Raw genomic sequence first — 15,488 nt, 5'->3', positions numbered from 1 at the left:
CGGGCTGAGCACAGCCACCGCCAGCAGCAGCTCCTCACGGGCCCAGGCCCCGCGCGCTCCGAGCCCGCCCAACCCCGAATTCCAGCCCTGAGAGGCTTGGCGTCCCAATGCATCCCCTGGGGACAGCAGAGTCGGCCGCTGAGTTCAGCCCATGGGGCCTCCACCAAGTGACCAATGGAAAATTCACCAAATCCCCATCAGAGACAACAGAAAAGTCCCATAGTGCCTAACAGCCTGAAACAACTGCCAATTACAGAACATTCCATCCATGTAGGAAAAGAACCTTTTGCATTAAAGCAGGAAAGAGTTATCTACGAGGAGGGCTGAAACAAACAACCAAGTTATTGGACTTAGATTTGTTGTGTCTGTTGGAAAAACCAAGAAAATTCAATCTTTGCTCTTCTCAGTTCATGTGGGACAACAAGCGCCGATATGCAGCAGCTGATGGAAGGGACATGGACAAGGTTGCAGCAGCAGACACAGCGCCAAGCTGACAGAAGGATGATCTCTGGCAATAACACTGAAGGAGAAGAGTTTGCAAGCAGGACAAAAAATGGCATTGTTTCACCTCTTCTTTCAGTGCTGCTAAAAATGTAGCCTGGAGCAAGCTGGGAACACCAGAGCATGGAGCCCTTTCCAGGCAGGGCTGTGTCTGCTGAAGGGGCAGAGAGAGCCAAGTAGGGATGAGATATAAACCAGCAAGGGACTGAGGAGCCCCTCTGGTGGCAGTGACCAGCCTTGGGCTCTGCTCACTGCTGGTGGCATTTTCTATTGAACCATCTCCGAGAACTTTTGTGCTCTGTGTTTCTAAATATTTTTCCTCTTGGGATTTCTTGGTTGTCTTCTGCGTCTTTATTTCTCCAAATTTTCCTACCCTGGCAACAGCAACTTCTGTCCCAAACTGGGTGTAACATACGAGCAAAGCAGTTGGCAACACCAATGGGTGGAATCCTGTGGATCAGGAATTCTCATGCCCGAGCCCTGCTTGTGCCTTATGTTTGTCAGCACCTCCTCCTCTGTGCAAAAACTAGTCATCAGTGGAATTTTTTTGCCTAAGAGGTCCTGAGAAACAAATGCTGTGTGGGGATACTCATGAGTGTATCCATTAAATTCATTGCTAGGAAACAGAAAGTAAGGCCAGGGTAGCAGAGCAGCTGGGAGCTGATCACTCCCTGCAAAGCGCTGGTAGAGGATGGGGGAACATCACGTTCCAGAATAGACGAGAAGAGTAAATGTGCTCAAGGTGCTGCAGGTGAGGTTTGGGTGCACTGAGCAAGCAGTCAGAGCTGGTGAGCACTGGGAGATGCAGCTGCAGTCCCCATCCATGTCCCTCTCAGTGCTGGCTTTAGGGTGTCTGCAGCCTGGATCCAGAGCGCTCTGGGGGGCACCTGTGGCTGCCTTTGCACTTTGCACTCAGGGTGAAGATGCCCAGGAGCTGCTGCGGTTGGCAGTGGGGACCAGGGCTGGGGCTTGTGGCCTGGCAGGTGTGGCTCTGGGGGCTGTGACATGCCAGGGCATGGGTCACTGTCCCTCCAGAGCCCTGGCTAGCTTTGTGATGTTCCAAGGACAGTGGCAAGAATGGGGAACTGGCTAGCTTAGGGTTTTGCCTGAGCCAGAACCTCTAAGCTAATTGCCTACCAGTAGAGACCTGTAGAGCACCAACAAGGACCAAGTGAAGGAGACAAAGGAAGCTCTTCTGCAGTGTAAAATACAGCAGATTTATCAGAAAAGGCGGGAGAAAAGCACATAGAAATGAATTGCAAACAACAAGCAAAACTAAAAACAACTCCCATCCCTGCTGTGCACGGGTTTTTAAAATCTTTCAAAACAGGGGGTGGACACCATATAGTAACCAATAAGCGACTCTCATGGTGTGGTTTTGAAGGCTACAACAAATCAGAACAAGGGGAGGAGACAGGGTTGGGGTGGGGATTGGATCTTGGGGTGAGGGACAGGGAACTTTCTGGAACAAAGGGTAGGGTTTGGGCTGATGGATGGGCCCAAGGGGCCGGGTTGTCTTGACAGACAGGGAAAAATCTAGGGAGGAGGGAGGAGATTCCTTGACGGCCATTTGGGTAGGAGATCATAACACAGGGGAGACCGAAGTGTAATTACTCGGGGAACACTTGAACGCACCACAAGATAACAGAAGATTTAAGTCAATAAACTAAGACATCGCGACACAGAAATTCAGGGTTTCAGCAGCCGAGAGGTGGCACTATTAGAACCCGCAGGAGCTGGTGAAAGCCATCTCTGTACTTCAGGTTCTTGCTGTGTGGGAAAGTGCTGCGAGTTGTGGTGGCTGCACTCCCCCTTTGCTGGGAGGATGATCTGTACCAGGGGAGAGCAGAAAGTTGCCGTGGTGAGCAGAACATGCTCAGAGCATTCCAGTTCAGAGAATGGCACTGCCCCTGAAGGGCAAAAAGCTTGAAAGCATAGAATTCTGTGCAGAATCATTTTACAAATTTTGTCTTCTAGAACGTGCCCATTTTTGTATTCTGTAGATGGATACTCTGGGTTTTACAGGATACATGGGGTTTTTTTCTTAAGGTTTTTTGGGAGAATTCTCAAGTTCATTTTTATTTGCATTTTACATCCAGCATGTATACAGATTTTTTGGTTTTTAATTGTTCCTTTGTAAATACTTAGGGAGCAAATACACAACCATTTTTTGGGATATTGTGATTAATATTCTTAGAAAGAAAACCTTGTTGAACAAGTGTGAAAACACAGAGAGAGGGAAAGCAGTGTAAAAGTCTTTTAGAACAGGGCATGTAATAGGTAGGTTCTGTATCCAAGGGTCGAGACCTCAGAATTGTTTTGCATTGTTCATTTGGGTTACTCATGGCAAGCTTGCATAACAGCCCCTTTCTTGCCTCTGTGCTGTTTTTTCAGAGCATCTTTAATTCTGTCCACAAATTTGATAAAGCTTTCATCTACTCCTTGTTTAACATTAGAAAAGTGTTGGGTAGGGATAGAGTTATCTGGGGTAAGAAGCAAGGAAGTTTTTGCTGCAAGTGCCACATCGTGTAATGCTTCCTTAGGTAAGGGGTCAGCTTGGTCAGAGGGTTTCTGTAAATCCCCTTCCTCAGCCAGCTGTTCAACAGTGAAATCAGACTTACCAGCATTTGTAGAATATGAATCTAATAATGTTTTTAATTGTCTTTTCCAATGCCTTTTCCAAAACATATATTCTGCTGGGGCAAGGAGTCAGTGGGCAATATTTTTAATGTCATGGGGTACTAAAATATGTGTTGAGAACATAGCTTCTAGGAAATGTCTAAAAATATGTGAACTTCTGCCATGTACTTTGGCTATATTTCTTAATTGTGTGAGTTCCTTCTTTGAGTTAGGTTCCCATGTTTTTCTATTAGTGGCTCCTTCTCTTTTTCCCTTTTTATAATCTACGGAGAAGGTGTTAATTTTTTGTGCCATCTGCCAGTCTCCTGCCTTGGTCGCTTCTATCTTAATGAGAGCCCATGGGTCAATGTCCTCTGTATGAGAATCAGAGTCACTGCCACTGCTGTCCTTAGAGGAGGAATGAGAGCGAGCAGGCCGTGGCCTATGCTTTTTATGGCGCGTTGGAGTGAGATTTTGCAGGGGTTTTTATGGCTGAGAGAAGGCACAAAAGAGCTTGGCCAGAGGGAGCCAGCAGTGGAGCTGGAAGGGCAGCAGAATGACATGCACAGGCTTGAGGAAGTGGGGTGGTACCGTGGGGGGTCTCTGAGGTTCCGTTCGGGTGACATTGAGGGTGGGTGGGCGGCTGGAAAGCCTGGGGTGGGGGTAAAGGAGAAGCGGGGGAGAGGGGCCGGTGGGATTGGTCTGGGCTGCCGCGGGTACAGCGTGGTGTGCTGCGGCTGGGGTGTGCCGGCATGCAGGGAGACCTGCCAGTGCAGCAGGCAGGGATGGGATGGGGATACACGCCCGGGTGCAGGTGGCAGCAGCAGGGGTGGGGGCTGGGATTGAGGGACTGGTGGCGGGGATGGGAAGGACTGCGGCGGGAGCGGGGGGAGAACGGGAGGAGGGGTAGGGGGAGCCGCAGCAGAGGTGGCTGCAGTGGGGGCGGGCGCAGTGGGGGCAGGGGAAGCCGTGGTCGGGGTAGGAGAAGCAGCAAGAAGGGTGGGGGGAGCTGACTCACAGGAAAGAGGCACTTTTCCCACTAGATTCCCAGAAGAGCAGCTTTTTTTTCACTAGATTTCCAGAAGAAGACCAAGCGCATCTACACGACCGCTGAACCTTCAGAGGAAGACTACACCCTTCTACAGGATCACTGCTTCAAAAGAACCACATCCACCATTCCAAGAAAGCTACAGCCACCATGCTGTCCATTTTTGGACTGCTACCAACACCCTGACCAACAGAGTGTCAGGGCATATTCTGACTCTGTCAGTAGTTTGTTTTTGTACTAGTGCATTTGTGTTTTAATTTTCCTAAGAAACAACTACTATTCCTACTCCCATGTCTTTGCCTGAGAGCCCCTTAATTTCAAAATGATAATTCAGAGAGAGGGAGTTTGCATTTTTGATTTCAAGGGAGGCTCCTTCCTCTCTTAGCAGACACCTGCCTTTTCAAACCAAACACAGGGCCATGACTTTCCACAAGAGGAGTCACTGGTGTACATATCATGGACCTCTCTCAATCCTATTAAAGTATGGAAATCCTGGTTTAGAATACACGGATATGAAACAACTTTGAGAGACAGAGACTAAAATGGCTTGTGGATTTATTATTTTTTAGTAATGGGGAAAATTACCCAAAAGGTGTTGTTTTATAACATTTTAAAATATACTACATAAAAATTAAAAACTGCAATAAAAAGAGTTATATAAAGAAGTGCTTTTTAATTAGAAACACAGAAATGTGAAGATATGGATGACATTTTCATAACAATATGAAATTACAAAAAATATCTACAGTGAACCACAACACAAAAGTAGGTAAGACTGTACTTTATTTAGATCTTGTGTTGCTGGAGTGTTTTTCTTCGGGAGAGAAGCTAGTATTTCTATGAAGAACTCTCTCACATCTGATAATTAAATTTCCTTATTTCTTCTAGTGCTGGGTATCACATCCCGCCTGAAAGGAGCTACTGAAGGCAAAGAACTGGTTCTGCGTGGTCTGAAACTGAAGGATGAAGACCCAATACCAGCTGTGTTTCCTGTCAGGTGGGAGGGCGTGTTGCTTGAGGGCATGGTAAAAGCTCTGTTTTGTCTCGTGTGGGACGATGCATCCATGGATGGCCCAATATTGGATCTGGTTGGAATCAGGTTGATGGCTGGTTCCATTGATGACCCAAAACCTGTTCGACGTGGCATCGCACTGGAGGGGATGTTGGTGTCAGACGCACTGTACAATCTGCCCGTGGTCACACTGGAGGATATGTTGGTGTCAGACACACTGTAGGGTCTGGCTGGTAGCACAACGGGGGGTACGTTGGTTCCAGACACAGTGTGGACTCTGTGTCTAGGCACTCTCCGCTGTGCTAGAGTAAACAAAAGGATAAAAAACAAATCGAGAGAGAATTAACGTTTGCTCTTAAATGCTCCTTACAAGGGCATGTATGTGAAGTACTTCTAGATGTTTGCTCCTTAAATGCTTCTTTGAAACACATGGCACCTGATTATTATATATAAATATTTAATAGACAAAGGACATTAGCACAAGTATCCTAGCCCGTAAATAGTTGCTATAGCACTTTAAATGAAGTGCTACAAGTATTCACATAAAGACATCTTTTATTTCTCATCATATTAACTCCAAAGCTGTGTTTTTTATTCAAGGAAACAAACTTATTCTGAATGTTAATGTTTTATAACAGAAAGAAAGGAAAAAGCCTTTGGCTCTTAAAAAGAAAGAAAGAACAAAAGAAAGAATGAAAGAAAGAATGTAATTAAACTAAGTTAGAAAAGAAAACATTCAAAAAGAAGACTTACCAGCAGGAGTAGAAGTAGCAGGTGTACGGGGTGCTCTGGGTCCAAAGCTCACCTGAAATATATCTGTTCAGAGATAATACATTTACTTCAGAGAAGGTAAATTTTTAAAAGCAATGAAAAGCACAGAACTGAAATGGTTGTGTTTGCAAGAGAATATGATTAAAAAACGCTAATGGTATGTAACATAATGAAAGGAAGAAGCATATGGCAAAAAAAAAAAAAAAAGTAAGAAAAAAATTCAAAACGTCAAAAAGCCACCCACACACTACTGCTACTCTGGAAAACCAAAAAAATCATAAAAAGCAACCAACCAAAAAAGAACCCCAAACCAAAAATAGCCAAGCTATTGGGCACCAATGGAGAGAATCACGGCAGTAATTTTAATGCCTGTGTTAGCTTTCACCACCCCTTTCTCTTCTGATAAATGTCTCAGAATATTTCTGTTAGCAATAGTTTTAATGCTCCATTATGTTTACAATTAAGGATTGTTGTATTTGACTGCAGAAGCTGTGCAGCATAAAGGCAGATGCTGGCTAGGAACTGACATCCCAGTGACTACAATTATTTGACAAGCAGACTTACCATCATGAGCTTGTGCTAGTGCAGGAGGTGTACGAGCAGCTTGGGCTGAAACCGGAAACTGAAAAGAGGCTGTTCAGAGAAAATAAAATTACTTCAGAGGAGGTACATTTTTAAACGCAAAGAATGCACAGATTTGAAATGGCTATAGTTGCAATAAATTACTATTTCAAAATATCTGCGATAGTGTTATTGCTCCATTATGTTTACAATCAAGTATTGTTGTATTTGTCTTCAGAAGTTGTGCAGCATGAAGGAAGATGCTGGCAAGGAACCTACATCCAAATGACTATAATTTCTTGACAAGCAGACTTACCATTAGGATCAGGAGTACGAGGTGAAATGGTTCCTTGGGGTACGAAGACAAGCTGAAATGATTCTGTGTAGAGAAAGTAAATGTACTTCAGAGAAGGTGAATTTTAAAACTATGGAAATATATGAAACTGAAATGGTTATGTTTGCAAGGGAAGGCTATTACAATGATTTATCACATAAAGAAAAGAAATGCCTTCAGTAAAAAAAAAAAAGTTGAAGGCGGAGATAATTTTAAAACAAAAAAATTAGAGCCCCAACACCAAACCACCCAGCGGAACCACTCCCCAAAACCAAAGAACCCAACCAACCAAATCCAAACTGAAAACAAAAATTTTTCATGCAGTCAAGAACCAAAAGAAAAATTACACAAGTAATTTTAATCCCTGTGTTAGGTTTCACCATCCTCATTCTCTCTTTAAAAAATCTCACATTTCTGTTAGCACTCGTTTTATTGCTCCTTATGTTTAAAATAAAGTATTGTTGTATTTACGTACAAGATCTGTTCAGCATGAAGGGAGATGCTGCCTAGAAACCCGCATCCAAGAGACTATAATTTCTTGAAAAGCAGACTTACCATCAGGAGAAGTAGGAGTAGCAGGTGTACTGGCTGCGTGGGATGAAATTGAAGGCTGAAAATTACCTGTTGAAAAAAAGTAAGTTTTAACAAACAAGTAAACACTAGACCTGAAATGCTTGTGGTTGAAAGGAAAAGTTATTATAAAAATGTTAATGGTTTAAAACAGAAAGAAAGGAGAAGGGACTTAGTTTAAGAAATGTAATTAAAAGAAATACTAAAAAAATAAATCAAAACTAAAACACCACCCAACCACAAGGACCACTTTGAAAAACCAAAAAGAATCCAAACAACCAATCAGCTAAACCCAGACTAAAAAAAAAAATATCTAAGCAAATACAGGACACATAGGGAAAAAAAATCCTCCAGTATTAATTTTAATCCCTGTGTTAGCCTACATCTTAAAAAGTATTATAACATTTCTGTTTGCATGAGGTTTAAAGCTCCATTGTGTTTATAATTAAGTGTTACGGGATAGGCCTACAGAAGCTGTGCAGCAGGAAGGGAGATGGCAGCTAGGAACCCACATCCCAGTGACTACAATTGCTTGAAAAAGTGACTTAAAAGAAGGAGCAGGATGACCAGGAGGTGTACGAGCTCCTAGGGCTGAAACACGAGGCTGAATATTATCTCTTGAGGAAAAATGGGATTTACAAACCAAGGAAATGCACTGATTGCAAATGGTTATGATTGAAAAAAAAAGCCTATTACAGGATATGAATGGTTTGTAATAGAAATAAATGAAAACCAATTTTGCTATTAAAAAAAGGAAAAAGCAAGCAAGCATGCAATTAAAAGAAGTAATAAAAGGAAAAAAATCAACTGCACACACCCACCCAATCACCTCAATCTCTCCCCATGGATGTGGGCTCTCAACCCATATCCAAATCACTATAACGTTTTCACAAGCAGACTTATAATCAATAGCAGGAGTAGGAACACGAGGTGTACTGGCTCCTTGGGGAGGCCCTATGGAGTCTGTTCAGAGAAAGTGAATTTGCTTCAGAGATGGTAAATTTTAAAAAGAAAGGAGATGTATGGAATGGAAATGCTTGTAGTTGGAAGGAAAGGCAATGTTGGTTCCAGAGACAGTAAAGTTTCTGTAGGATGACACACCTCCAAATATGTCGCTTCCAGACGCAGTATAGTATCTGCTGGGTGAGTCGCCTTCAGACGCAGTATAGTATCTGCTGGGTGATTCGCCTTCAGACGCAGTATAGTATCTGCTGGGTGACGTACTGAAGGCTGAGCCGCTTCCAGACACAGTATAGGTTCTGCCGAGTGTCAGACTACGGAGGCCTGAGTCGGTTCCAGATAGACTATAGGATCTGCTGGGTGATGAAGTGAAGACTGAGTCGCTTCCAGACAGAGTGTAGGTTCTGTCGGGTGTCATACTACTGTAACCTGAGTCGATTTCAGACAGACTGTAGGTTCTGAATCTTTGACGTCCCCAGAATGCTAGAATAAAAAAAAATGAACATAAACATATCAGGAGAGAATCTACATTTGTTGTAAAATAGCTTTGACAAGACTATGTATTTGAAGTATTTACAACTGTCTGCCTCTTAATTGCTTATTTGAAAGACATGGCATATAAATATTCTTTATTATCCTTAATAGGCAAACGACATTAGCACAAGTATCTTGCCCTACAAAGTATTGTAATTAGACATTGTTTGAAGTTTTACATATTTTCACACACATATTTTTCCCCTGGTCCTTATAAATTCTAAAGTGTGTTTTTTAATCAAGGAAAGCAACTTCTCCTACAGTCTGACAAAAACGTTAATCCCTGTGTTAGTTACACCACTTCTTTCTTGTGTGAAGAATGTCTCAGAACATTTCTCTTTGCACTAGGTGAATTGCTCCATTATCATTATACTAAAGTGTTGCTGTATTTGCCTACAGAAGCTGTGCAGCGTGCAGGGAGATGCTGGCTAGGAAGCCACATCCCAGTGACTACAGTGGCTGCTCTCTTGAAGAAGAGACTTACCAGCAGGACCCGGACCAGGACCCGGACCAGGACCAGGAGCAGGAGCAGCAACGAGAGCAGGAACTGGAGCAGGACCAGGAGCAGCTGGAGGTCTATGAGCTGTTAGGGTGAAACACAAGGCTTAATATTATCTCTTCTAGAAAAGATTTAAGGACCAAGGCAATGAACATATTGGAAATGGTTATGATTGAAATGAACAATGATTAAATATATGAATGGTTTGTAACAGAAAAATAGAAAAACAAATCTATTATTAAAAGAAAGAGTATTAAAATAAGCATTTAAATAAGAAAATAAAAAATCAAACACCCACACACCCACCTCAACCACTCCCCAAAACCAAAAGAATCCAAGCAACCAAGCATCCAAACCCAAAGAAAAACCAAAGCAAACCCACAAGGACATAGAGACGAATGGAAAATATTTCCAGTAATAATTTTAAACCCTATGTTTGCTTCCACCTACAGCTTTCCCTTCTCTATAAAGTATCATGACCTTTCTGTTTGCACTAGTTGTAATGCTCCATTATGTTTACAATGAAGTGTTGCTGTATTTGCCTACAGAAGCTGCACAGCGTGAAGGGAGATGCAGGCAGTTGTAGTGACATCCCAGTCACTACAACTGCCTGAAAAGAAAACTTACCAGCAGGAGCTGGAGCAGGAGCAGGACCAGGAGCAGGACCAGGCCCAGGGCCAGGACCAGGAGCAGGACCAGGACCAGGACCAGGAGGACCAGGAGGTGTACGAGCTGCTTGGGGTGAAACATGAGGCTGAGTATTATCCCTTGAGGAAAAATAGGATTTACAAACCACAGAAATGCAGTGATTGGAAATGGTTATGTTTGAAAGGAAAGGCTATTACAGAATATGAATGGTTTGTAATAGAAATAGAGGAAAAACAATTTTGCTATGAAATAAAAAGAGAAATCAAGCAAGCATGCAAATAAAAGACGTAATAAAAGGAAAAAAATTCAAAATGCAAACACCCACCCACCTCAACCACTCCCCATGGATGTGGTCTCTCAACCCACATCCAGATGGCTCTAATATTTTCAGAAGCAGACTTATAATCAACAGCAGGAATAGGAGCACGAGGTGTACTGGCTCCTTGGGGATGCTCCTTGGTTCTGGGGTGGAGGGGTGAGAAGGACAAGACATGCACAGCGTTCTGATCCAGGGGATGTCCTGGAAGTGCACTCTCTACCTGCCCCTGGTGCCGATCACCACAATCCATCTCTTCCTGCTCAGCAGATTTTGGGAATCCAGGGGTTGGTATGTCCCACTTCAGAATAGGTATGAGGTCCTGGATCTGGAGACGCAACTAGATGATTTAGGAGAAAATTGTCTGCCCAGTCAACCCCCCAATTATGATTCATCTGTAAGATGGATCACTGCCTTTAAGATCAAGAAGAAAGGGTAACCATAGTAGGTGATTCCCTTCTGAAGGGAACTGAGGGCCCCATATGTTGGCCAGATCCATCCCACAGGGAAATCTGTTGCCTCCCTGGAGCCCAGGTACAAAATATCTCTGAGAGACTTCCTGGGCTGATTCAGCCCTCTGATTATTACCCACTGCTGATACTCCAGGCTGGTAGTGATGAGATTGAAAAGAGGAGTGTCAAGGCAATTAGAAAGGACTTCAGGGGACTGGGTCAGGTAGTTGATAGGGCAGGAGCACAGGTAGTTTTCTGCTCAGTCCCTCAGGTGGCGGAGGAAAATGATGAAAGAAACAGGAGAATCCACATCATCAACAAGTGGCTTAAGTGTTGGTGTCGTCGGCAAAATTTTGGATTCTTTGATCATGGGGAAACTTTTACAGCATCTGCTCTGCTAGAGCCAGATGTGGTACATGTCTCTGTTAAGGACAAAAGGTTTTTAGCTCATGAACTGGCAGACCTCATTGAGAGGGCTTTAAACTATGTTTGAAGGGGGAAGGGGAACCAGCTGAGCTATCTGGAAACAGGCCCAAGGGTTGCAAGGCTAAGTTAAGGGTGAAGTCAGTAGCCCAGCTGAGGTGCATGTATACCAATGCACGCAGCTTGGGCAACAAACAAGAAAAGCTGGAGGCCATGGTGCAGCTGCAGAGCTATGATGTAGTTGCCATCACGGAAACGTGGTGGGATGACTCACATAACTGGAGTACTGCACTGGATGGATACAAGCACCTCAGAAGAGACAGGAAAGGAAGAAGAGGAGGAGGGGTGGCCCTTTATATTAAGCAGACTTTCGATGCCATAGAAATTGAAACTAAGGCAGATGGAGTTGAATGTCTATGGGTAAGAATTAAGGGGAAGGCCAACAAGGCTGACACCCTACTGGGAGTCTGCTATCATCCACTCAACCAGGAAGAAGAGGTAGATGACTTATTTTATAAGCAGCTAGGTAATGTTTCAAGATCATCAGCCCTTGTTCTTGTGGGTGACTTCAACCTACCAGAAATCTGCTGGGAACTTAATACAGCAGTAAAGAGGCAGTCCAGGAAATTCTTAGAATGCATGGAGGACAACTTTTTGTTGCAGCTGCTGGGGGAACCCACCAGGGGAGGCACTGTGTTAGATCTGCTGTTTGCAAATAGAGATGGGCTGGTGGGAGATGCAGTGGTTGGAGGTCGCTTGGGGCAGAGTGATCACAAACTAATAGATTTCTCAATATTTGCTGAAGTCAGGAGGAGCACCAGTAAGACTCTTGCATTGGACTTCCGGAAGGCAGACTTTGGCCTGTTTAGGAGACTTATTCAGAGCATCCCTTGGGAAACAGCCCTTAAAAACAAAGGAGTTCAGGAAGGGTGGGCATACCTCAAAATAGAGATCTTGAGGACACAGGAACAGACTGTCCCTGTGTGCTGAAAGATCAGTCAGCAGGGTAAATGTCCAGGCTGGCTGGGCAAGGATGGTTTGGAGGAACTTCGGAATAAACAGAGGATGTATCAGCATTGGAAGGAGGTCTCTAAGGAAGTATTCAAGAAGGCTGCTGGAGCATGCAGAAAAAAAATATGGGAGGCCAAAGCTCATTTTGAACACTGAATGGCAACTTCTGTAAAGGATAATAAAAAATGTTTTTACAAATACATTAATGCTAGAAGGAAGGGTGGGACCAGCCTTTGTTCTCTATTGGGCAAGGGAGGGAACTTAATATCTGTAGATGAGGAGAAGGCAGAAGCGCTTAATGCCTACCTTGCCTCAGTTTTGAGTGGGAAGATGACTTGCCCTCAAGACACCTGCCCGCCTGGGCTGGTTGATGGTGACAGGGAGCAGAATGGTTCCCCCCATTATCCAAGAGAAGGCAGTCATAGAACTACTGAAATGCTTGGATGTTCATAAACCTATGGGACCAGACGAGATCCACCCCAGGGTAATGAGAGAGCTGGCAAACGAGCTTGCAAAGCCACTCTCCATCATTTACCAACAGTCCCGGCTCACTGGTGAGGTTCCGGATGACTGGAAGCTGGCCAATGTGGTACCCATTCACAAAAAAGGTGCAAAGGAGGATCCTGGTAATTATAGACCAGTCAGCCTGACCTCAGTACCTGGCAAAATAATGGAAGAGTTTATATTAAGTGCCATTACACAGTATGTACAGGATGGCCAGGGTATCAGACCCAGCCAGCATGGGTTTAGGAGGGGTCGGTCATGTTTGACCAACCTGGTCACCTTTTATGACCAGGTAACCCACCTAGTGGATGCAGGGAAGGCTGCAGATGTTGTTTATTTGGATTTCAGCAAGGCCTTTGACACTGTCTCCCACAGCATTCTCCTAGACAAACTGGCAGGCTGTGGCTTGGACAGGAGCACTCTTTTCTGGGTTCAGAACTGGCTGCATGGTCGGGCCCAGAGAGTGGTGGTGAATGGTGCTGCATCCAGCTGGTGGCCAGTCACCAGTGGTGTCCCTCAGGGGTCAGTGCCAGTTCTGTTTAATATTTTTATTGATGACATGGATGAGAGTTTAGAATCTTTCATTAGCAAATTTGCAGATGACACTAAGGTGGGAGCATGTGTTGATCTGTTAGAGGGACGGAGGGCTTTGCAGAGGGACTTGGAATGGTTGGATTTATGGGCTGAATCTAATGGGATGAAGTTCAATAAGTCCAAGTGCTGAGTCCTGCACTTTGGCCACAATAACCCCCTGCAACGTTATAGGCTGGAGACAGTGTGGCTGGACAGTGCTCAGGTGGAAAGGGACCTGGGGGTGTTGGTTGACAGTCAGCTGAACATGAGCCAGCAATGTGCCCAGGTGGCCAAGAAGGCCAATGGCATCCTGGCTAGTATCAGGAATGGTGTGGCCAGCAGGAGCAGGGAGGTCATTCTTCCCCTGTACCCAGCACTGGTGAGGCCACACCTTGAGTATTGCGTCCAGTTGTGGGCCCCTCAGTTTATGAGGGACGTTGAGATGCTTGAGCATGTCCAAATGAGAGCAACGAGACTGGTGAGGGGCTTGGAGCACAAGCCATATGAAGAATGACTGAGGGAGCTGGGGTTGTTCAGCCTGGAGAAAAGGAGACTCAGAGGTGACCTTATCACTCTCTTCAACTTCCTGAAGGGTGGCTGTAGTGAGCTGGGGGTCGGTCTCTTTCTCCGGGCAACAACAGACAGAACAAGAGGACACAGTCTCAAGCTGTCTCAAGGGAGATACAGGCTAGAATTAAGGAGGAAGTTTTTCACAGAAAGAGTGGTCAAACACTGGAGTCATCTACCCAGGGAGGTGGTGCATGCAGTCACCATCCCTCGATGTGTTTAAAAAAAGACTGGATGTGGCACTTGGTGCCATGATCTAGTTGAGGTGTTAGAACATGGGTGGGACTCGATGATCTTAAAGGTCTCTTCCAACCTAGAAATTCAGTGATTCTGTGTATTATTTGCTTTGCAGGCCCGGTTGGGGCTTAGGTTCTTTTGTGCATGGGTCTCCTCCTGAGCCTGTGACAGTGACCACCAGGGACCCACTCCTACTCTGATGTCAATAAATTCTGAGAGTGATTGAAATATGTCGGATAAAATTGGAGTAATGTTTAGCCTGTGAGTTTCCGCAAAGTATTGAATATTTCTTAATTCCATGGATACAAAGTAGTAAGTGAGATTTCTGCGTGTACATATGTAAGAGAAGTGATTCCCTGTGCACCAAGTACTAAAATACAGTAATGCCTCCTTTCCAACCCTGAGCTGGCAGCAGGGATCAGACCCTGCTTAGAAACTTTCATTTTGGCAACTTCTGTAAGCAGGAAAGAAAGGTCAAAATGAAACATTTTCACCTTATGTTTTCCTCTGGTGGACCTTTTTGGGAGCCAAGGTGTCCTGGGTGTGTGCAGAGCAGAGCAGCCCCAGAAACCCCTTGGTTTGCCCACCAGTTGTCATGCCTTGTTGCAGGTGTGCCCAGCTCAGGCAGAAGAAAGAGCCCGCAGCGCAGTGGGCACTGTGCCCTGCCCAGCCAGGGCTCTCTGGCACAGAGCAGCAGCAGCAGCAGCAGCGCCGTTCAACCCGCTCCTGCCTTGGCTTCCCCTGGCACACAGAAGCCTCTGGAAATCAGCACCACCAGTGACATTCCCAGCCTGGAGCAGCTCCTGCATACAGGCAGATGCTGCCAGTTTGACTGCTTCCAAAGGGGAATAAAGGCAGAGATGTACATGCACCAGAGCCCTGGGCATGTCCAAGAAATGTTCAAATATGTGGGGAGATTTTTTAGGAATGATTTCAGCTGTTATGCCAGCAGTGGCTTCTCTCCTGGTTCTGTGCAATGCTGTGGGCCATTTTCTTGGCCTGGTTTCCTTTGCTTGGGTCCCATCTGAGTGCTCAGTTGGGGTCCAGGCTGTAGGTGCTTTGTGCACTCTTGGAGTTCCTCTTGGATCTCTTGAACAACAGGGTTTGGCTCATGAGGGGAATTTATGCTGCTTTTTGACAGAGGAGAACTTTGCAGGCTATTTTGTGTTTGCTGTAGGGAAGGTTGGTTATTGCTTGGCATAAATTCACAGACCAACATAGAAGGTTTACTTTGCGATGTCAGGGCATGGTTTCCACGTCGTGATAGTGACATCAGAAGGTTGCCTTGGTGCACAGAAGGCCTGAGTGTCAGAGCAGCTGTAGGTCTTGCTGAGAGCAGGAGCATCCT

The 15,488-nt window shown here is 45.0% G+C and overlaps 1 protein-coding gene across 1 annotated transcript in view; it reads left to right on the top strand.

The window, feature by feature from the left end:
* LOC128942718 (coiled-coil domain-containing protein 171-like) overlaps positions 1-3,590 on the top strand; it is a 32,818-nt gene extending 29,228 nt beyond the window's left edge. Inside the window, exon 12 of the mRNA XM_054285345.1 lies at positions 3,534-3,590. Within this exon, the coding sequence (XP_054141320.1) occupies positions 3,534-3,590 (57 nt within the window). The remainder of the gene's footprint in view (positions 1-3,533) is intronic.
* The last annotated feature ends 11,898 nt before the right edge of the window (positions 3,591-15,488 follow it).

Source organism: Melozone crissalis, unplaced genomic scaffold (assembly GCF_028551555.1).
Source record: "Melozone crissalis strain CALT ecotype California unplaced genomic scaffold, PUWL_Pcris_2 ptg000005l_1, whole genome shotgun sequence".
Taxonomy (NCBI): Eukaryota; Metazoa; Chordata; class Aves; order Passeriformes; family Passerellidae; genus Melozone; species Melozone crissalis.
The sequence above is the reverse complement of the archived record's forward strand: the minus strand, read 5'-3'. Positions and strand labels throughout refer to the sequence as shown.